Source organism: Taeniopygia guttata, chromosome 14 (genome assembly GCF_048771995.1).
Source record: "Taeniopygia guttata chromosome 14, bTaeGut7.mat, whole genome shotgun sequence".
Taxonomy (NCBI): Eukaryota; Metazoa; Chordata; class Aves; order Passeriformes; family Estrildidae; genus Taeniopygia; species Taeniopygia guttata.
Window position 1 is genome coordinate 3187424 of NC_133039.1, and position 20824 is coordinate 3208247.

The 20824-nt window shown below is 57.9% G+C and overlaps 2 protein-coding genes across 8 annotated transcripts in view; one reads left to right on the forward strand and one right to left on the reverse strand.

The window, feature by feature from the left end:
* LOC100226089 (lysosomal alpha-glucosidase) lies at positions 1–17347 on the reverse strand. Of its 3 annotated transcripts, none has more exons than XM_072935904.1 (20): positions 15847–17347; positions 8803–9334; positions 8458–8603; positions 7336–7501; positions 6745–6841; positions 5664–5783; positions 5279–5397; positions 5079–5210; positions 4204–4314; positions 3292–3405; positions 3050–3134; positions 2589–2706; positions 2106–2239; positions 1859–2010; positions 1515–1663; positions 1293–1434; positions 1014–1112; positions 726–890; positions 499–645; positions 1–309 (listed from the first exon to the last, which is right to left on the reverse strand). In XM_072935904.1, exons 2-20 carry the CDS (start codon positions 9322–9324, stop codon positions 247–249), a joined length of 2781 nt encoding a protein of 926 aa, XP_072792005.1. In that variant the 5' UTR covers positions 9325–9334; positions 15847–17347; the 3' UTR covers positions 1–246. The 3 variants fall into 3 exon arrangements, with proteins under 3 accessions (XP_072792005.1, XP_030141157.4, XP_072792006.1); XM_030285297.4 differs by lacking the exon at positions 15847–17347 and adding an exon at positions 10750–10947; XM_072935905.1 differs by lacking the exons at positions 2589–2706; positions 15847–17347 and adding an exon at positions 10750–10880 and having other exon boundaries at positions 2106–2258.
* Positions 14089–20824, forward strand: part of MAFK (MAF bZIP transcription factor K) — a 14154-nt gene continuing 7418 nt past the window's right edge. The window contains exon 1 of one of the 5 annotated variants that reach the window (XM_030285300.4): positions 14089–14212. The gene's annotated coding sequence lies outside the window, so the exon portion shown is untranslated. Of the gene's footprint in view, positions 14213–14378; positions 14399–14696; positions 14837–17704; positions 18085–20122; positions 20145–20824 lie in introns of those variants that run through there. The other 4 variants (XM_072935911.1, XM_072935910.1, XM_002195826.7 and 1 more) reach the window with 4 other exon arrangements.

Below are 20824 nucleotides of genomic sequence, written 5' to 3' on the forward strand. Positions count from 1 at the left end.
CAAGTTCTCCACAGGCCTTTATTGCAGTGGGGACCCACACCACCCACCAGGACCATGCAGGGGGCACCCAGCAGCCAAGCCCCCATCCCACGCCCCTGTCCCCAGCTATGCTGGAGGGGACGAGCAGCAGCAGGTGACAGTCCCCAGTGCCCCCTCCGTGGCAGCATCCTGGCTTCAGGGCTGGAGCATGGACCCTCTCCCGGCAGCGTGTCCTGGCAAGGCGAGGGTGACCCCAGGGCCCCCTGCTCACAGCCACTGCAGGGAGAAGCCCTGGCTGAGGCTCATGCCAAGGTCACTCACGGTGAGAACCTGTGGGGGGAGAGGAGACATTTTGGGGTACAGCCTTGACAGGAGGGAAGTGGAGAATGCTTTTCCCTAAATCCTGGCATGGCAGGAGAGCCACAGAGAGTCCTGACCCCCTTCTTTGGTCACACTGTGACCCTGGAAGAGGAGGAGTGGAGACCCTCAGGATGGGGACACTCTGAAATGGGGCCAAACCTGGTTGTCCAGGTAGGAAAAGGGCTTCTCCCGGCCATTCAGGAGGACCTTGCTGGGCGGTTTCTGCACCCCAAAGATGCTCAGTGTGCCAACGGTGACCTTGGTGGCCTCGGTGCTGGCATGGAGGACGGTGGAGGTGAAGATGTTCTGTAGGATGGGACAGCATGAGCTCAAGGTGACCAGGTACCATGGGACACCCCACTCCTGCCCTCCCCACCACATCCCACTTGTGTGACATTGAACACCACGTAGGAGTAGTTGCCCTTCTCGAAGGTGTCCAGGCTCTCGCCATCGTCCCAGAAAAGGTCACCCCAGGCAGTGGCATGTGAGGACAAGGCCACGATGAGACGCAAGGGATTCCCTCGGGTCAGCTCTGTGGTGGTTCCTGGTTTCTGGGGTTCAAAGACATGTGTTCTGTAGGGCCATGAGCAGTGGGGATGGGGGCCAGGAGTTGAGGTGCTGGGGGACACACATGCTGTGGACAGCACCCAGGAAGGCGATGGGTGGGCACTCACCTGGGTGGGCAGGATGGAACCTTCCCGGATGTGCAGGTTGAGGTGCTCCAGAGGGGCCGACATCTTCAACATCTCCCCACTGCTGTTCACCGAGGAGCCCTGGGTGGGGGGTGAGAGACGTGGGTGTGACCAGGGGTCAGGCACGGGTCTGAGGAGCAGCCATCCCCAACCCTCCCTCCACGAGGGCACACTGGGCTCAGCCAGGGCTTCCCAGCCCAGCCCCAAGAGGGTCAAGCAGGGATCACCCAGCCCCCAGCCAAATGCCATGATGCTCCTCACCGTGTAGAAGTCGTACCACGTGCCTTGGGGAACGTAACCTGTGACTGAGTCCACCCCGGGTTCCAGCACTGGTGTTACCAGCAGGCTCCGGCCCCACAGGAACTGCCTATCCAGCTCCCATGTGGCCACATCCCGAGGGAACCTGGGGTGGGATGGAGATGCTGCTCAATCTCTCTGATTCAGCCCAAGCATCTCCCCAGCTCCCAGTGGGGATGGCCTTACTCAAAGAACAAGGGCCGGGCCACGGTGTCCCCTTGCAGGTGGGCACGGTGGAAAAGGGTGTAGAGGAAGGGCAGGAGGGAATAGCGGGTCAGCAGCACATCCTTCATGGCTGTCCTGGCTGCAGGGCTGAACGCTGCTGGCTCCTGGGCCTGGGGGAGACACAGGCAGTCAGCAGCTGTCCCACCCCTGACCCCACCTCCTGCATCCCCCATCCCACATCCCACATCCCGTATCCTGCACCCCACATCCCGTATCCTGCACCCCCCATCCCACATCCCACATCCCACATCCCACATCCCACATCCCAGCCCTAGGATGCTCCCACTGGGCACCCTGCCCTCGACCTTCTCGTTCTGGGTGTTGTGGTTGCGAGCGAAGGGGTAGAAGGCCCCGAGCTGCATCCAGCGGGTGCACAGCTCCTCCGAGGTGCTGCCGGAGAAGCCGCAGATGTCTGCCCCGACCAGCGGGATGCCAAAGAGGCTGAAGCTCAGCAGCCCTGAGGGCAGGGACAGTCAACAGGGCACAGTTTTGGAGACGTCTCCAAACAAGCAGAAAGCTCTAGGCGTGTGGTAGGGGGTGTGTGCCACCCACCTGGGATTGAGTAACTCATGTCCTTCCACTGGCTCCGGTTGTCACCCAGCCAGTGCCCCGAGTAGCGGCCCTGGCTGGGGAAGGTGGAGCGCGAGATGACAAAGGGGCGCTTGCCCCGGATCTTGATCAAGGCGCTGGAAAACAACAGGAGAGCTGGGGGCAGAAGGTAAGAGCAGCCCACCAGGTGTTTGCCTTATCCCACAACACCTGAGGGAAAATTCCAGCTCCCTGGCAGAGGGGTGGGGAGTCAGTCCAAGCACTATGGCAAAGGCTTCCAGCAGGACCAGCCTCATTCACCCATTCCTCCCAGAGCACTGTCAGCTCCCCTCTTCTCCTGGGTTATTCCCATCCCAGAATCTGTGAGCAGTCAGAGCTTCTCCGCTACAGTTCACACTCAAATCCCCATCCTTTTCCTACTCAGCTCAGAGAAGGGTTTTGTCCCAGCCCATTCCCAGGCTGCCAGGAAGCAGGATGCTGAGGTACCTTGCTGTGGCTTTGGCTTCCATCAGCCCATAGAGGTTGTGGAGGTTGTAGTGCACCGAGACTTTCTGCCTTGCCGAGGCACACACCGTCTTTGCAGAGAGGGAATCGCCCAGAACGGCTGCCAGGAGGGAGAGCCCAGCTGGACTCACTTGGGGTGCAGGGGATATGAACGCCCCACACTTGCTGGATCTGGGTCAGTCCTCCCACACCCAGCTGTCACTGCCAACCCAGTGCCAAAAGTTCATGCAAATGGCCCCGTCCTGCACCCTGACATGGCCCTAACAAGTGTGCATGGCTCAGACATGGATACTGGCACATCAAGGTAGGGATGAAGGCATTCAGGGTGTAAAAGAGACACAATGTCTCTCAGAAATAGCTCTCCTTCACCACACTCAGTGGGCAGCCATCTCAGAGCACACAGTACCTATAAGCACAGCCTTGTACCTCATCTCCCTCCTTACCTGGAGTGTAGGGTGGGTTGTCAAACTCTCCTGGGGGGCAGCCAGCTTCAGACCCATCCATGAAGTTGGATGGCTCGTTCATGTCCTAAACAAAGAAAACTGTGCTGCAATTTCAGGCGTGTGTTTTTGGGGTTCACGGTAGAGCTGGAAAAGCTGCATTTGAGGGACAGTCCTGCCAGGACACACAGCAGGCATGAGCTGAGCTGCTGGTAGGAGCAACCCACAGACAAGGAGGGACTTACGATCCAGAGGCCATCAAAGGGCACGTGGGCATGGAAGTGCTGCAGGTTCTCCAGCCACCACTGGTGTGTGCCTGGGTTGGAGAAGTCTGCGAAGGCAGTGAAACCAGGCCAGACCTGTGGGGACACCACAAATCCATGGGTTCAGTGAGCAGCTGATTTGTGGGGAGCCACCATGGGGAACAGGGTACCACAGCACACCAGGGATTTCAGCTGGGGGTGAAACAGGCAATCAGACAGAAGATAAACCCAGCCAATGCTTCAAGTCCTGGGTGCTACACACACAGCATCCCTCCTACCCCCATGGTACTGGGAGGACCAGGTGCTGCCCAGTCCATGGGCAGTGGCAGCTGATGGAGCAGCTGCTCTGCCCTCACTTGCAGAAGACCTGATACCACCTCACCAAGAACATGTCAGGGAAAAGCCATGATTTCTCTGTGCTTTGCCTTATTCCAGAAATTTTAGCTAATTTATTTTCCCCCATGTTTTCAGGCTACATCAAAACTCCCTCCTTGGAGACAGTGAGAGAGAGCAGGTGGGAGAAAACAGCCAGAGGGGTCAAAGTGGGAGGGAACAGCTGCAGAGCAGGTCTGGAGGCACGCTGTTCATCACAGACAACCTCCCCTCACCCCAGAAACAGGAAGGGAGAGAAATCAGATGACCGGCCTTAGGCAGCACTGCTGACTCTGTGAAGCTCATATGACTTCCACAGGCTCCTCTGCTGAGCAGGGGCTGATCCGGGGGCTGGTGAAGACACCAGGAGGTGACACATGAGGAGGACAGGGCTGAGCCAGGCTCTGGCAATTATCCCGGAGAAGTCCCTTGCCCACTTGGCTTTCCCTCTGTTGTGATGAAATCCCAACCCTGGTATTGCACAACCCCACCGGGCTGGGATTTCCCCCTGGAGCTCCTCACCTGCCCGATGAGTGGCTTCCCTTGGGTGGTGTTGAGGAACAAGCCCCGTCTCAAGCCTTCATCAAAAGGCCAGTAGGAGCCCTGAGGGCTGGTGCTGCTGATGCCAGGATCCTGGGGATGGAGCAGAGGGTTAGTGCCCCTCCAGGCAGCCCATGGCTCCTTCCCCTGGGCAGACCGGTGTGATTCACAGAAGAGAACTCAGACAGGGTCAGCCAGAGCCTGCACACGGTGGCTGTTTCCCCCCAAGGGGAAGAGAAACTTGCCTCAATGCTTCCAGGCATGTTTTCTAAAATGCCACTTCTGCAAGTCCCCAGGACAGTTACGGTGTTTTGGGGAAGGGGGGGACAGATACAAGAAATCGTGCTCTTATGCAAGAAATGTCAGGTCATGGACAGGGCTACTACAGAGAGTTCATTGAGGAGGAAATCCAACTTCCCCCTGCAAGGATCTGCTGGTCTCCTCTGCCTCCAGGAAGCAGAACCCATACCCCCACTCCTTGCAGAGGGAAGAAGGGACACCACAGCCAGGTCACAAGATCTCAGCACTTGTGGGGATGTGAGGGCACCTGAGCTGAGCACGCACAAGTTAAGCTGCCTGACCCACAGTTCCTCCATTCCTTCTCTCACAGGGGTCAGGACCATCCTTGTGCCCACAGAAAGATAGAAGCACAGCACAAGAACCTGGCTGTGTGTCCAAGGTCCCTGCATGAGGGGGATTTCCAGTCACAGTTTACAGCTGCCTGACCAGCACTGGGAACTGGCCTCCTACAAAAATCCCCAGAGCCAGGAACAACCAGCTGAGACCAGGAGCACCCATTGTGCCCATGTCTGACATCCCTGCAGCAAAGACAGCACAGTGGGAGAGGAGGGGAGTACCAAGATCATGACGTAGTGCTGGCCGTGTTTGTGGAGGTCTTCCACCAGGGAGGGGAGGGAAGCAAACTTCTGGGAATCCAAGGTGAAGTCCCGGTACCCATCCATGTAATCGATGTCATTCCACTGCCCATCCTGTGGGAAAGAGGCTCAGGAATGGGTGATGGAGACTGGACTCCCTGCCCCACAGGCCTGGGGGTTACCTGGGGGATCTGGTAGTTCCTCATGGCTCTCACGGTCTGCCACGTCTCGTTGCTGGATCCGTAGCCCCAGCGGCAGAGGTGGAAGCCAAGAGCCCAGATGGGTGGCATGGCTGGGAAACCTGCAGTGGGACAGTGGGAGCATGGATGGGCTTACCCAAGATGGCAGCAGCATCTCAGAAGGATGGAAAGGTAAGGGGAGAGGGAGGATAAAAGGTGATCACTGACCACAGTGTGCTAGAAGGGCTGGGGATGGAACAGCTGGGGGATGCTGATCCCTGCCCAGCTGAGAGGGCTGGGGATGGTGGTGAAGCTGGGGTGAGACAGCTGGGGATGTGGGCATGAAAGAGGTGCCTTTAAAGAGCTGTGTTGGCGTGTGGGCACTTACCTATCACCTGCTGGTACTGCTGGATGACCATGTTGGGATTGGGCCCCAGGAAGATGTAAAAATCCAGCACTCCTCCAATAGTCCTCCAGGTCAGGCCTGGAGCAGGCTGCAGAGCCACCTCTTTGAGTGGGAAGGTAGAAAGGGAAAGATAAGAAAAAAAGTTAGTGACAACTGAGGAGCAACCCCCAGACCTTAGCCCCTGTGATGGGACCCAGGCAGTGCCACAGGCAATGCTCAGGGGAAGAGAGAAATCCCTGTCTTGCACTCAGCAGATGCTAAATGGGTGTCTGGAAGCTTAAATCATCACAGCCCAGAGAAATCATGTGTTGATGCTATCTTGAAAATTTGCTCTTTAAGCTCAATCTGTGCCAGCTTCCACTGCTGGACCAAGACTGAGCACTTCAGTGCAGTGCTTTCCTTCATGTCCTCCCCCAAAACCTCCCCTAAGTGAATACAGAGCCACTTGTACAAGCAAGCACATGAGAGCCAGGCCTTTCCTGGGAAGGGCTCTTCACATGGAGCAGCCTTTTCACCTCAGCTCAGGTGGCTGCATCTCGCAGGAGCTCCTCCTCAGCAGCATCACGGCAACAGAGCCGGGCACAGCTGGAGCGCTGCTGGGAGCAGCATCATCCCAGCTGGCTGCAAGAGGGCCGGGTGGTCCTGGTGCCACTCCTGGCACGGCAGGAGCCGCAGGAGCTGCTGTGTTATCAGCTGGCACACCGGGCACAGCACAGCTGGGAGGAGCACGGGTGACAGATGGCACCCCCGGCTGCACCCAGCCCTGCCCCACTGTCGCTGCAGGGGAATGGGCACGGAGCTGCATGCAAGGGACTTGCTTTCCTGATGGCAACTCGGCAGCTGGGCGTGTGGTTAAACTGCTCGGCAGTTGCTAAAGAGCCCCGCCGTAGCCAGGAAACAGATGGCTGCGCTCAATAACGGAGCCATCAAACCACAGCTTTCCTTTTTATGGCTTCCTCCCACCCCAAGGTCCCAAACTGGCCACTCCAGCAGCTCCCATCTGTCCCAGTCTGTCGGGTCCTCCACCATGGACAAGCTGGCCTGGGGTGCCCTGGACACCTACCCATGGCATTGCTGTTGAGTAGGAAAACACCGTGAGCATTGCCACCCTCCTCCATCAGCAGGTAGAAGGGGTGGGCGCCGTACAGGTTCAATGACTCCTGCAAGAAGAGGTGCCTGGTAAGACAGCAAAGAGAGCAAAGCAGGAGAGCCCCATGACACTGAAGGTGAATAAATGACCCTGAGCTGTATATGCTGCCACCACCTAACCAGACATCTGTCACTCCTCTGGAGTGTAAGACAAGGAATGAGGATAGGTTTCGACCTTAAGGCCATGGGAGGCTGCTTCTTCCTCCAGCTCAGGGGCTGCTTCTGAGCTGGGCTGGGTGAGGGGAAAACCTCCTGCCTCACCACAACACATTGCACGAGGAGCAGGGTGGAGCAGAACACCCAGTGCCTTTGGAGTGCCAAAAGCATTTTGCAACTGCTCTGAAATCCTCCCCGGCACACACCTGCTCATCAGCCTCAACCATCCCCAGCCTCTCCCAGCGCTGCTGCCCACCCCTGCCATGCTTTCCCAGGGTTTGTCCAAGGCACAGGAGAGTGGCACTCCTGCCCTCACCCCCTGCACCCCACGGGGAGAGGGCAGATGTACCGTGGGAGGGACGTCGCGGGCCCACAGCGTGAGGGTGTTCCAGTCCAGGCTGTGCAGGAGGCTGCCACGGTGCTCCCCCAGCCCATAGAGGAACTTGGATGGGAGTGATGTGGATATCTGGAGAAACTGGTCAGCAAAGATCAAGGGGGCCACGGTGGTGTTTAGCCTGCCAGGGTGACACCACGAAAGAGAGAGGGTCAAGAGAGGATTCTGGGACTTGTTAGGATCCATTTGTCCATCAATAACTGATCTCTTCCCCCTCAAAGCATCTCAAGGGGAAGTCAGCAGCACATCCCACCCTGCATCCAGCCCCAACACCCTGGCCCAGGAGCAAATTCAGGTCTGGCTGGACACAAGGCATAGCCCAAGCCCACCTGACCCAGCACAGCACAGCCTTCCCTTTGATGCCAGAGGTTTCCACCCAGGTTACTGTTAACCACTGAGGTGATATGGCCATGGGGTTTCTCAGCCTGCTGTCACTGATAAGCAACTCCCAAGTACAGAATGGACCACAGCCACCAGCAAATGGGAAGGAGGAGGAAAGAATGGGATCCCAAAACACTCTGACCAGACATTGCCCAGCTGTTGGTGCTCACCACCAACTTAGTGTGGGCAAAGCTGTGGAGATGACAGAAGATGTACAGCAAAGTCACCCGCAGTCCTTTGCCACAAAAAGCCTGGAGCTGTGGGTGTCCCCATAGCTTGGACAGCCAGGGAAACCCAAAAGCAGGGAGAGGGCAAAGCCACAACTGTTCTTTGGCATTTTTCCTCAGCCACCAGATCATTTATTGGTGATGTGCTGGGATCTACACAATGTTTGGTTTCTGTAGGACCCTGAGAGGAATCAGAGCACTGGGAAGTTTTTGGAGAGATGCTGATCCCACACAGGTCTGCCATGGCCAAAGCAAGCATGTGGCCAGCCCCTGGGGCCAGGAAGCCACTGCTGCCACATCCCCATGTCAGCACCGCTCAAAAGATGCAAGACAAAGAGCAATAATTGGCTGGAGACCTCACAGCATGGGTTTTCCTAATGAAAAACCTCTGGGAAGCATGCTGGATCCTGACTAGGGTGGGAAAACTTCTCTCCACCTGACACAGTGTGAGCATGAGGTGGGTTCTTACAGCACTGTCCCTGTTGCCTTGCGCTGCAGCAGCACCCCAAAGGGGTCCCAGGAGAAGTTCAGACTGTAGATGGGGTTTTCTGCTCTCTTCATCACCCGGGGAACATCAAGGGGAACCTCATAGCGTGGGTTGGCCGCATCTGTTATCTGCAAAAGGGAGAAAAGGGGCTTTAAAGACCAGCAAAGCAAGAGGGCAAAAGGCTGGAGATGCTCACTGGCCCCACACAGCCATGTCTGGAGCACGGCAGATTCCAGACTTGATCCAAGCAAGGGAGGGTCCCCTACAGGATGGCAGGTGCAAGGAGCACAGTCACAGGCTCTTGAGGGCAGCCAGCAGGAAGCTCACCTTGATGTGCAGCCTCGTGTCCGTCTCAAACTCCACATCCAGCCTCAGCTTCTCGATGTCCCGGGGGTAATAGGCCTTCTCCCTTCGCACCAGCAGCCCCACCATGCCCAGAGCTGTCTGGTTGAGGCTCTCCAGGGTGTAGCTGGGGAAGTCAGGGGGATAGAAGCACCAGGGCACCCCCTGCTTGCCCTCTGCCAGCGGGGGGCTCTGGATGAAGCAGCACCCTCGGCTTTCACAGAGCTCCTGGGTCACCACCACGCGCCGCTCCGGGTAGCAGTCGAAGCGATGGCTCTCAGGTACCAGGAGACATTTGGGGGGTGGCGTGGGTCCGAGCCAGCCCCCCGATACTTGCCGCAGCACCCAGACAGTGATGGTGCTCAGCAGAACAGTGGCCACCAGCAGCCCACTGCCCACCCACCACGGGGCCAGCTTCCCATGGCTGGAGGGCATGGGGGCAGCCCCCTCCTCTTCCACCCGGCATGCTGCTGGCTGTGCTGTTGTCAGCTTCTGGTACGACTTCATTGTCCTGGTGCTGGATGGAAGGAGAGATGGTGGCAGGTGTGAAGGAGAGAAGGGGAGAGCTTGCCCAGGCCTCAAGGACAGCTTCCCCCTCTTCTGATTCCTGTGGTTTGGGCAGAGCCTGCTTGCCTCAGCATCCTGCAGCATCACATCTGCACCTTCAGCCAAGATGCACCTGTCAAACTCGGCAAAGGAAGGCTCTGCCAAGGTTAGGTGGTCCTGACCCTGCTAAGTGTGAGGAGACACTGTCCACCAGTCCCGAGGGACAAAGCACCGTTTGCTTTCGGGAGGTGACAGGGTGGCCCCTCAAGGGGTTTTTCCCAGGTCTCAATTAATGGGCTGCAGCGTTTCTGGAAGGTGCAAGCAAAACTGAGCTTGCTCTTCCTGTGGGAACAGAGCTGTGATGCTGAGAGCTGCAGCTCCGAGGTGTGGAGCACTCTCTGCTCTGACCATTCCTCTGCTCTGAGCATCCTCTTCGAGCATCCTCTGTCATCATCGTCCAAAGCCCTGACTCAGGAGTTTTAGACCTGAGGGGGGCTGAGCAAGGAATAGCTGGGAATTTGCCATTAGTCCTTGCTTTCCACTGATAAATGCTGATTCTCACAACCTCTCAGGCAAACAACTCCCAGACTCTAAGCAAAGGAGACCCCCATGCTACTGTTAAGTTTGCAGGGAGCAATCTCAGCATCTTAAAAAAGAGCCACAACTTTCTCGTCTCCGTCTCCTCACTCTCACTCAAACTGCAAAAGCTCAGAAAACGGCTCCATCCCCCACAAACAAGTTTGAACCCAGCTCGGGTTAAAGCCCACCTCGGGATGGCTCAACCCTCCGAGGCCTGGCCAGCGGCAGCCACACAGCCAGGGGGGACACACAGCCCGGTGGGGACACACAGCCCGGCGGGCACACACAGCCTGGTGAGCACACACAGTCAGGGGGCACACACAGCCCGGTGGGCACACACAGCCGGTGGGCACACACAGCCCGGTGGGCACGCACAGTCAGGGGGCACACACATCCCGGTGGGCACACACATCCCGGCGGGCACACACAGCCAGGGGGCACACACAGCCCGGTGGGCACACACAGCCCGGCGGGCACACACAGCCAGGGGGGACACACACCCTGGCGGGCACACACAGCCCGGTGGGCACACACAGCCCGGTGGGCACACACAGCCCGGCGGGCACACACAGCCCGGTGGGCACACACAGCCCGGCGGGCACACACACCCCGGTGGGGACACACAGCCCGGTGGGGACACACAGCCCGGTGGGCACACACAGCCGGCGGGCACACACAGCCGGTGGGCACACACAGCCCGGCTGACACACACAACCGGCGCGTCCCCGGGCGGGCACGGTCACAGCGCGCCCCGGGAGCCCCTGCCCGCCTGTGGGTCCCGCTCCGGCCGTGCCGGCGCTTACATACACGTGTCTCCTCTTGACATTGCGGCTGCGGGCACCGGGCAGCGAGCACCGAGCACCGAGCACCGAGCACCGAGCACCGAGCACCGAGCACCGAGCACCGGGCCGCGCTCCCGGCGCTGCGGCTCCGCCGGCCCCGCCGTAAACACCCGACGAGCCGCTCGGCCGGTTCCTACCGCGCCTCTGGAGTAGCAGCGCATCGCCCCTCCTCCGCGCTGGGCGGTTTTTCAATTTTATTTTTAATGTCTGTGTCTACGCTCGGTGCTGTTCAAGAGTAGGGAGTCCTCTGTGCCCTCTTATAGGGTGAGAGCAATTTATCTCTGCTCAGTGGCTTCAGGGAAGCGTGATGCTGGGTGTGTTTTGGGCCAGACTCACAAAACCCCACACATCCCAGAACACTGCCCTTTCTCCATCCAAGCTTCCACCAGAGGTCCTGTCTCCCATGCACTCCTCTTCATTTGCTTAACAAGTGTATGTGCTGCACAGGCTTTCCCACTTTTCAAGGGACTGGAGAGCTGTTCTTAGTTTACTTTGAAGGCCACCGCTGTCTAAAGTTCAACAGCGAATGAAAACCGACCTTTGGAGCACAGATACTTTCCCCAGGGAATGAAAACAAAAAGTAACCTGTTGTGAACAGCAAAATTCATCCAGAAACAGAATTTCACGTGATACAGCTGCTCCCCTCCTGCCATATGTGATTTTTCAAACCCCATGTTGTTGCAAAAAGAGGGGGAAATACCTCAATTCTGGTGAGCCCCATATGCGGGGCTGTCACCACAGAGGGTGAAACCCCCATGCAGGATGCAGCCAGCCCACCCCTCCTGCCCGTGAGGACCAGCATCTTGTGAATGTCTGAGGGATAAACCCTGGATGATTTAGGATGGCTCTGACCACTCTTGGTTATCACCACCCAAAGAGAGCACAAGGAGCAGGTGGCTATGCTGGGGGCATCAGTGGCTCCAAAGGCTCCCACACCCAGCATCTCTCTCTTTGTTTGTCTTGGCTCTCTGAGACACTAGAACCTTCCTGGATGGAAAGGAGATTTGGAGACAAACCTCAGAAGCATCAGTGGAGACCACAGTGGTGGCTGAAATCTGCCCTTAGCTCACCCTGTCCCAGCACCCAGGGCAGCATTTCAACCAGTGTCTGCAAACCTGGGAGAGGTGAAGGCCGAGCTGTTGCAGCTACACTGGACAGCAGCTTCATGCCACCCACCACCTGGGAGCTTTAGCCAACCTCATTAGCTCAGTTCCAGTGATAAACGGGGATTTCTTAACATAGGGAGGTGCATTCACCTAAACCTTGCTCTGGCTGCCTAGATACATGGGGCTGTGCCAGATATGAGCCTCCCTGTGTTTTGCAGCTCTTGTTGTTCAAAGGGAGCAGGGAAAGATGGGATCTTACTCACAGCCTCAGTTATGGCCCTTAGGCTGGAAAGCACAAACTGCATGAGGCTAACACAGACTTTCCAACATTATAATGGACACAAAGAACTCCAAACAAGTCCAGCTGAGATGGAGGCAGTTTGGTTTAGTCAACTGCCTGTGTTATTACATTTTTTGATGCATTATCATCATTGTTGGATGCCCCCAGGGTCTGAAATGCTGTTCACACCATAGGGGTCAGGGTGCTGTGTTTAGTAGCTCACACAACTGCATGAAGAAAGTGCAAAGATTGGGTTGAGGATCCAGCCCTGGGCAGGATTTGCCCTGCTGCAATGCTCAGGGTGCTGCAGGACAAGCAGTGCTGGCAAAGGCTGGTCCAGAGCTAGTGGAGGACAAGGCTAGTCAGTGGCCACCTCAAGGAGCCCAGGGAACAAGTGAGTCCTCCCAAGAGCATTGGGATGCCCAGGACATGTTTCCCCACTGTCATTTGCCCTGCAACAAGGCCAAGTGCTGGTGCTGCACCTGGGTCAGGGTAACTCCTGATATCAATCCAGACTGGGGGATGAATGGATCAAGAGCAGCCCTTCTAAGGATTGGAGGGGGCTGGTGGATGAGAGGTTGGATATGAGCCAACAAAACACTTGCAACCCAGAAAGCCAGCCGTGTTCTGGGCTGCACCAAAAGCAGAGAGGCCAGCAGGTCAAGGGAAGTGATTCTACCCTTCTGCTCTGCCCTATGAGACCCCACCTGTAGTGCTGTGCCCAGCTCTGGGGTTCTCAGCACAGGAAGGACATGGAGCTGTTGGAGTGAGTCCAGAGGAGGCCACCAAAGTGATTAGAAGGATGGAGCACCTCTTGCATGAGGAAAGGAGGGAATTGGGATTGCTCAGCCTGGACAAGAGAAGAAGATCTTCAGGGAGATCTTACTGCCATCTTTCCCTGTCTGAAGGGAGCCTGCAAGAAAGCTAAAGAAGGACTTTTGACTGGGGCACGTGGTGGCAGGACAAGGGGTAATGGCTTAAAACTGACAAAGAGCAGTTTTAGATTAGAAATCAGAAATAAATCTTTTCCATGAGGGTGGTGAGGCACTGGCACAGGTTACACAGAAAAGTTGCGGATGCCACATCCCTGGAGGTGTTGAAGGCCAGTTTGGCTGCAGTTTGGAACAGCCTCGTCTAGTGGAAGGTGTCCCTGCTCATGGCAGGGGGGTTGAAATGCGATGAGCTTTGAGGTCCCTCCCTAACCAACCATTCTATGACTGTATAAAACGTGTGAGTGCGCAAAACCCCGGCCACGCTGCGCCCCCGCCATCGGGGCTGATCCGGGGGGCAGGGAGCTGCCAGAGAGGGGTGAGGATGGGGATGAAGGGGACACAGAAGAGGGATGAGGATCAGGGTGAGGATGGGGATGAAGGGGACACAGAAGAGGGATGAGGATCAGGGTGTGGATGGGGATGAAGGGGACACAGAAGAAGGGTGAGGATCGGGGTGAGGATGGGGATGAAGGGGACACAGAAGAGGGATGAGGATCGGGGTGAGGATGGGGATGAAGGGGACACAGAAGAGGGATGAGGATCGGGGTGAGGATGGGGATGAACGAGACACAGAAGAGGGATGAGGATCAGAGTGAGGATGGGGATGAAGGGGACACAGAAGAGGGATAAGGATCAGGGTGTGGACGGGGAGAAAGATGGAGGTGAAGGAGGGCTGAGGACCAGGATGAGAATAAGGACGGGGATGCGGACGAGGACGAAGGGGGGCGACGACGTGCCGGCAGCGTGGCCCCGCCCGTCCCGCGCCCTTGCCATGAATGAACGGCGCGGCGCGGGCGGTCCCGGCGGTGACGCGGCGGGCGGGCCGGGCGGGCGGTGACGCGCGCGGTGACGCGCCATGCCGGAAGCGGCGGGGGCGCTGGTTGGTCGGCGGCGCGGCGGGGGGGAGGCGGCCGCCCCGCGCTTGTTGTTGTCCGCGGGACTCGCTGGCAGGGAGGGAGGAGGGAGCCGCGCAGCGCCCCCGCCGCCGCCCCCGCGCCCCCGCCGCCCCCGCCGCCGCCCCCGCCACGGGGCGCTCCCGCCGGCACGCAGGTGAGGAGCCGCCCGGGCGCGGCGCGGAGGGGGCGGGGGCGGGGGGGTGGGTCGGAGCCGGGAAAGGGGGGGTGGCCGCGCGTTGCCGCTGGATCGCGGGGGAAGGGGCGGCTCGGCCCGGCTCCCGCCCGGGTCCCGCTCGGTCCGGTCGGGTCCGGTCGGGCGCGGGCGGGCGGGGCGGCGGAGGTAAAAGTGCTGAGTCACCACCGCGCCGGGCACGTGGTGCCGCCGCCCCTCGCACCGGGCCGGGCCGGGCCGGGCGCGCACGTGGGGCCCGGCGGAGGGCGAGGGGCGGGCGGCGGCGGCCCCGCCGTGCGGGAGCGGGAGGGGGCTCGGGGAGCGCCGCCCGCCCTCGCCGAGCGGCCCCCGAAGCCCCCGCGGGGCGGAGGCGCGACGGCCCCGCCGTCACCGCTCCCCTGTCACCTCGCACCAGTGCGGAGCCGGCACCGCTGAACCCCCGTGGGACGGGGCTGGCAGCGCCCCCGCACCCTCGGGGACACGGCGCTGAGGGTCCCCTGGGTGTTTGCCGGGGTGATGCTTTCCGTGTCTCTTGTTGTTATTTTCCTTCCCCCCGAGGATGAGCGCGCTGCCTGCCTCTGCCTTTGAATGGCTCTTAAAATACATGTGAGGAAACCTGTTGTGACGCCGCGCGCTCCGCCGACTAAGAATAGCAGCTTTTGTAGTACGGAGGGAGCCGGGGCGCAGCCGGGGCCGGGCAGCGTGGCCGGGCGTGGTGGCGGCTCCGCGATCCGCTGTCCGCCCCGGGTTATCGGGCAGGAGCAGCCGCCGCCACCGGGAAACGCCGGGCGGGCGCGTCGCTGCCCATCGGATGGGCTGGGGGTCAGGGCTGCGGCGGGTGGGGGGCTTATCTCTGCTGAGCACAGCTGCTGGTCGGGTCGAAAGAGGGAGAGGTGCGTGGTGTGTTCGGTGCCGGAGCCTGTGGGGAGGGAGGGAGGGAGGGCTGCGTGTGCATGGGGCCGCCCTGGAAACGGGGTGCTGTGCGGCCGCCGAGGGACGGGCCGTGGGAGGAAAGGGGACGGTGACATTCCGGGAGCGGGCACTGCCGCGTGACTGTCTGGTGGGTGCGGGACGGTTTGGGGCTTTAATCAGGAGTGCGTAGGTGGGTGGGGGGAACCTCTTCAACCTCCCCGTGACGGCAGCGGCATAAGGTGGGGAAACATTCAGGCCACGAGCGACGGGAACTGAGAGCTCCAAACTCTCACTGTGTGTCAGGGTCTGTTTCCTTCCTTCCTCCTCCTCCTCTTCTTCCTCGGGCTGAGAGCCCGTTCCCCTCCCTCGTGGGTTTCTCCGTGGAGGATTTATTTTACAGATTCTGCTGAAAGCAGGCCATGAGGTCTCAAATTAGGAACGAGCCCCCGTTGGGCAAAGTTGTTACAGAAAAGGGAAGGGCCTCCATTTTCGCTTTCACCTGGCCACCCCCTCCTTTGCTAGCGTGCCTAAAGCTGAGCTGGGACTGCGGAAGGTGGAGGGAGCCAGTGCGAGCTGCGTGTTTCCCTGAAAAGCTGCACGCCTTTTTCTTGCACTTTCAGTTTTTGTAATAAGCCCTGTGGCGGACACAGCCCAGCGCCCCGTGCCGTGGATGCTGTCGGGGTTTTAGCAGCGAACGAGTTTACCTGGTGGGTGGGTGGTTGGTTTTTTTTTTCCTCACTGATGAAAGCAGCGTGCGTCCCTCCTCTTTTTTCCCCCCTCTCCTTCCGTGTGTGTCCGCGGTGAGCCCTTCCTCGAGCCTTGCTCGTGCAGTCACTTCCTCGGGCTGACGGACGCCGTGACCGCCCAATGGCTGCGGGGCCGCGGAGTTCGCTCCGCTCCGCTCCCGCCCGGCCCCGCCGCTCCCGCCCGAGCCCGCGGGCCGCTCGCCGCAAGGCTGGGCACACGGTGCCTCTGGCCGGCAGGACACCCTGCCCGCTCCAGCGGCCTCGGAGCTTGACGGCTTTGAGCCCTGTTAGGTGTTTTCGGCTCTGTTACGCCAGCTTCTCGCCTTGTTCACAACTGTTTCTGAACCAGAGGCAGAAATTTGTTGGCTTTTTTTTTTTTTATCCCTGCTTGCTTGTCAAGGACAGCGTGCTTTGTCATGTTTTATGTCATTTCTGCGCCGTCGCCCGTCTCGGCAATCTGTTGCGGCATGGAGTTCAGTACTGCTGTGTGCCTCCTGAAAGGGAAAAATACAGATCAGCTTGATACCCTCTGATTTCCATCAGCATTGGAAGATGATTAATGGCATGGAATGTGCTGCAGGACTTGGTATTGAAAATCTCTAGCTGTGTGAGATGTTTGGGAAGTGAAGAAAGGACAGCTGGGAGCGCTGGCCCCTGCGGCAGTCGGGGTTTGCGGGATAAGCTCACTCACTGATCATTTTTGTAAACATCCAGCTGTGAAATACTTGAGCGGTGCTAGCACTTTCAATTATCAGGAAGTTTCAGGCTCAGCACCCTGTAGAGATGAACAGGCAATTTCCACTTCTGTCTCAGCTATTGTTTGAGGCTATCTTCAAACTTGGGCAGAGAGTCTTCCAAGCATGAAGCAAGCACAAGCAATGCAGTGCCCTGTGACCATCAGCACAAGGGCTGGGGGAAGGCAGTAGTGAGAGCAATTACCCTGGCACTGTGCTCCTGAGTTGAGGGACAGGCTGCATAATGGATCCCACTGCTTTGCAATACTGAAGGATGCCAAATAGCGATGCCGCTATGTTCCGTTATTGCAGTTAGTGAAGATCTCTGACTTGATGGCTGGCACTTTGGGTCAGGAGCAGCAAAGTTAGGAATCCCAATCCCAGTTCTGCCCCAGGGTCTGGCTGTGCATCCGAGAAAGTTATTTGTTGCTTGGTGGCTCAGCTTGTCCGGCCGGGGAGCTGCATCTCTGGGCTGCTGATGCTGAGGTGTAATTCCAGTATATCTCTGTCACCGCGTTTTACAAGCACGTGATGGAAAAAGTGCTGTAAGCTTGTCAGTACCAGGGCTGGCTGTCGCATACCTTTCCCCTTCAGCCTCCTCCTCCATGAAGTTTCAGAGGTGACACACAGACGTGCCCGCCTGGTGCTCCATATCCCTGCTCCCTAACCACAGGCTCTCTGCAGCTTCTGACTAGGTTGTTTACCAAACCACTGAAGACTGTCTGATCCATGTCCAGGCTTCCCCAGAGAGCGCCTCAGAGAGCTGTGTCCTGGCAGCTCTCAAATGTGCTCTGAAGGTTCCTGAGTCTCTCCTTTGCTGCTGGATGCTGGTTCCGATCCATAAGGGAAATGGAAAGCTGGCCAGCTGGGCGAGGGCTGCGTGGAGCTCCTCTAGAACAGTAAACAGTGACTCACCCCCTACTTGTGTCTTCTCTCTCTTCATGTCAAATATACTGCCTCGCATATGCTTCTCTACTCTCTGATTCACACCACCAGCCCGTCCCTCCCCGCTCTCATTACAAATGAGTGACAAGCGTCAGTCTGCCTTACAGGATGTGTGAAGGTTGTCAGAGCAGGAGAATGGCTTTTTGAGTGATGGGGAGAGGGATGGTGCTCTGCCTGCCATGCTGCAATGTGCTGGAAATCCGTGTCGTGCCTCCGAGCGGCAGAGGCACGGCGATGAGGGTTTAAGCATCTGTAGTTGCCTTCACCTGTCAGCTCAGATGTTACCCGTGGTAGGCACATCCGTTTGGCTAGCGCTCTGGAGCTGGGAAAAACTTGAGGATAAACGAGAAATTTAAACAGCTGCCTAGGATTTAAATGGTTGCATTTGGGAAGGAGTAGAGTATTCCCTGCGTAGCTGTCAGTGCCGAATTGAGACGTGATGGCAGAGATCCCCGTCGCCGCTTGAACCTTGCGCTGTTTTTCTGCCCTCGGGAAGTCGTCGCTGGCCTGGAGGAAGGTGAGGGTTGCATGTTTTCAGTTTGCTGTATGTGTGTGAGGATGGAAGCTAAACACCAGCAGGGCTGTCTGCCAGGCACTCATGTTGTGGCCGGGGTTGTCTTTCAGCGTAGAAAGAATTTTAAAATTCAAGTTCATCTGCAGTTATCGGGTGTCAGCAGTGATTTTATAGTAATTCCTCAATGTGTAACGCACTTGGAAAGCCCTGTAGCGTGGAAAGTCTGAAATCTCACTCTGGCATGTTTTCTTTCTTAATTGCAAGCCTTGTGTGGAAAGCTGTGTCCTACCTCTGCCTGAGTCAGGCTTTCTGCTGCTTTCCCTTTCAGAGCGAAGGAACTGGGATCTCTAGACGCTCTGAGACTGTCAGACTTAGGATGTCAGCTGGAGACTTCCAGGTTTTTGGGAGGATGCTGCAGGAGGCATAGGAGCTGTCTGAGAGAGGGAGAGGGCGTTGGCAAGGCTGTCAATGGGTAACTTTATTGCAGAATTACAAGGGCTCTTTATGTAACCCACAGTCAAAACACTTGCTGTAAATACGAGCGTGGAGCTGCTCTGGAAAAGCTTTTTCCCCTCACAGTTGGTGTAATACTACTTGCTGCTTTATTGATGTGGCATTCAAAATGTGTCGTACTGCTTACAGAGCAGGGATGTAGCGCGGTCCTTGTTCCAAAAAGCTGAGCTCCTAATTTTAGATGTGATGCAGCAAATGCAATTAAGGAAAGAAGGGCAGGAGTAGGGTAAAGACTAAAAGGGTTCTAATAATCAAATCGCAGGCAGGATCCCAGAAGACCCCTGTGCAGCATGTTTAGGGAACACTGCTGGGTATGACTTGTTTGCAGAGTGGTTTATGATTTCATTGCGGGGTTTTGCTTTGTAAGTAACAAATGTAAGGGAGATGACATGCTGATTTTTAGTGTCTTCTTGCTGGTAGCTGAATAGTCCCAAATAATCCTGATGGGAAGGATTTGGTAGATGAGATGAGGCCCAAGGCCCTGGAGGACTGCTGGTGAGGATTGCGAGTGTTGTTGTATCGGTTTCGAGCGGAGCCAGGACCACACCTGTGCCTTCACCTAGTGCAGAGATAAGACTCACCCTTGCACTCGTATCCGAGTGTGAGGCTTGAGCCTGTTTGAGTGTTTCTACTGGCTCTATGAAATCTTGCCCTTTGGGTCAGGCCAGTCCACCGTCTCCCGCCCTTGTTTTAAGAGGGTCTGGCATTGCAATTCCTGATGGTGCCTTGAACCTCCTCGTTAACCTGTGTCAGCAGCAGCTCTGGCCATGCACCCCTGGTGCGGTGGGATGGATCCCAGCCTGTCTGAGGGATGCTGGCCCATGCGGGGTGTTTTGGTGTGGGGGGAGATAGGTGTGCAGCAGAAGACGCTGAGCCCAGCGCCTGTGCTGTCCTCTGAGGAATGTGCAGGGTAAGGAGCTGTTGCTTTGGTGACATGGAGCAACAGGTGACCAGCAGGGTTTCATCACTCAGAGCTGGAGCATTGCTCAGGGTGGCAGGTGAGCCCTCACGCTGACCCGCACTGGAGGCACCCTCACCCCTCGGCTCTTGTTTTCCGTGATACTTTACATTTCTTTCCATCTCCGCGCGGCCAAGTGGCCGCGTTCAGTTTTTCCATCGGCTGGCGCACAGACCGCTTTGAAGAGGCGCTGGGTGAGGATCAAAAGGCTTTTTTGTGCCCTGGGTGGGTGTGACGGGGCTGTCGTCGGCCTCCCCCTCCTTTCTGCCTTTCCTTTTCCGGCGTTCGCGGCGCGGCCCGCGGCCAGCGCGCCCCTTCCTTGTAGGGATGGGGGCGGCGAGGGCGGGGGGATGCCGCCGAGGGAAGGAAGAGTTTCTGATGCTGTGGGAATGTGAGCGCTCCAACTCTGTAAACAGCTGGTGACTCACTGCATAACTATGGCACCAACTGCCTGCGGCCCGGCTGCGCCTCTGCCTCTGCAGGGAGGGGGCTGCCGGCCCTTTCCTCTGCGCTCCGCCGCTCCGAGACCTCCTGGCCGACACGAGCAGCTCGTCCCTGCCCCACCCCGCCTGCCAGCGGCTCCGGCCGGGAGGTAGGGGTGGGCAGCGAGCGCCTGGTGTGGAGGGGAAGCGCTGGGGTCTGGAGAGGTGCCTGTGCTCGCAGGAGATCGGCGAGGCTGGGCACATCCCCGCCTGGCAGCTGAGAGGGGCTGGGACTGGCCCCCTGCCCCAGCCCTGCCCACTGCTGCTGTCCTGACCAGACAAGGGGCTGTGGCTGAGGTGTGCCCAGGGTGGGGCTCGGTGCTGGAGGAGAGCAGGGAAGGACTCGGTGATGCTCTAGAAAATGCAGCGCACACCAGTTGCTGTAAGTGGTCCATTCATCACGGAGCATCTTGGCTTGTGTGCTGTGCGGCTGTCCTTGTCCCTCCTCCAGACATGGAGAGCTGTGCTGTCTCAGGCTTAAAAATAGAGGAGGCGCCTAAATACACTTCCTAATATCTAGGATAGTATCTTGCAGCTCTGCAATTACAGGATTATTTTTTTCCCCCTCCTGCTCTTCATCTTGATTTTTATGTAAGTCGTGTGATGATGAGGTGCCTTGACTGATAAAATTCAAGTGACAGCAGCACGGGCTGAGCCAGCACCTTCACCCACCCGGCTCCCACCGGTCCCCACGCCCCACCTTTGCAGCCCCCCAAATCCCGCCACCCCTGTTTGCAGATATGAATGAGTTTGTTTACTCTCCGACGACCTCGTGATGTCTTTGCACAGA

Excerpts from the sequence above, each read along its gene's own strand:
- LOC100226089 (XM_072935904.1), bottom strand. The coding sequence starts at position 9,324 with ATGAAGTCGTACCAGAAGCTGACAACAGCACAGCCAGCAGCATGCCGG. Across the intron at positions 1,113-1,292 it reads CGTGGTACGACTTCTACACG|GGCTCCTCGGTGAACAGCAG; the intron begins GTGAGGAGCATC and ends CCCCCCACCCAG. Across the intron at positions 891-1,013 it reads GTTCCATCCTGCCCACCCAG|AAACCAGGAACCACCACAGA; the intron begins GTGAGTGCCCAC and ends TTTGAACCCCAG.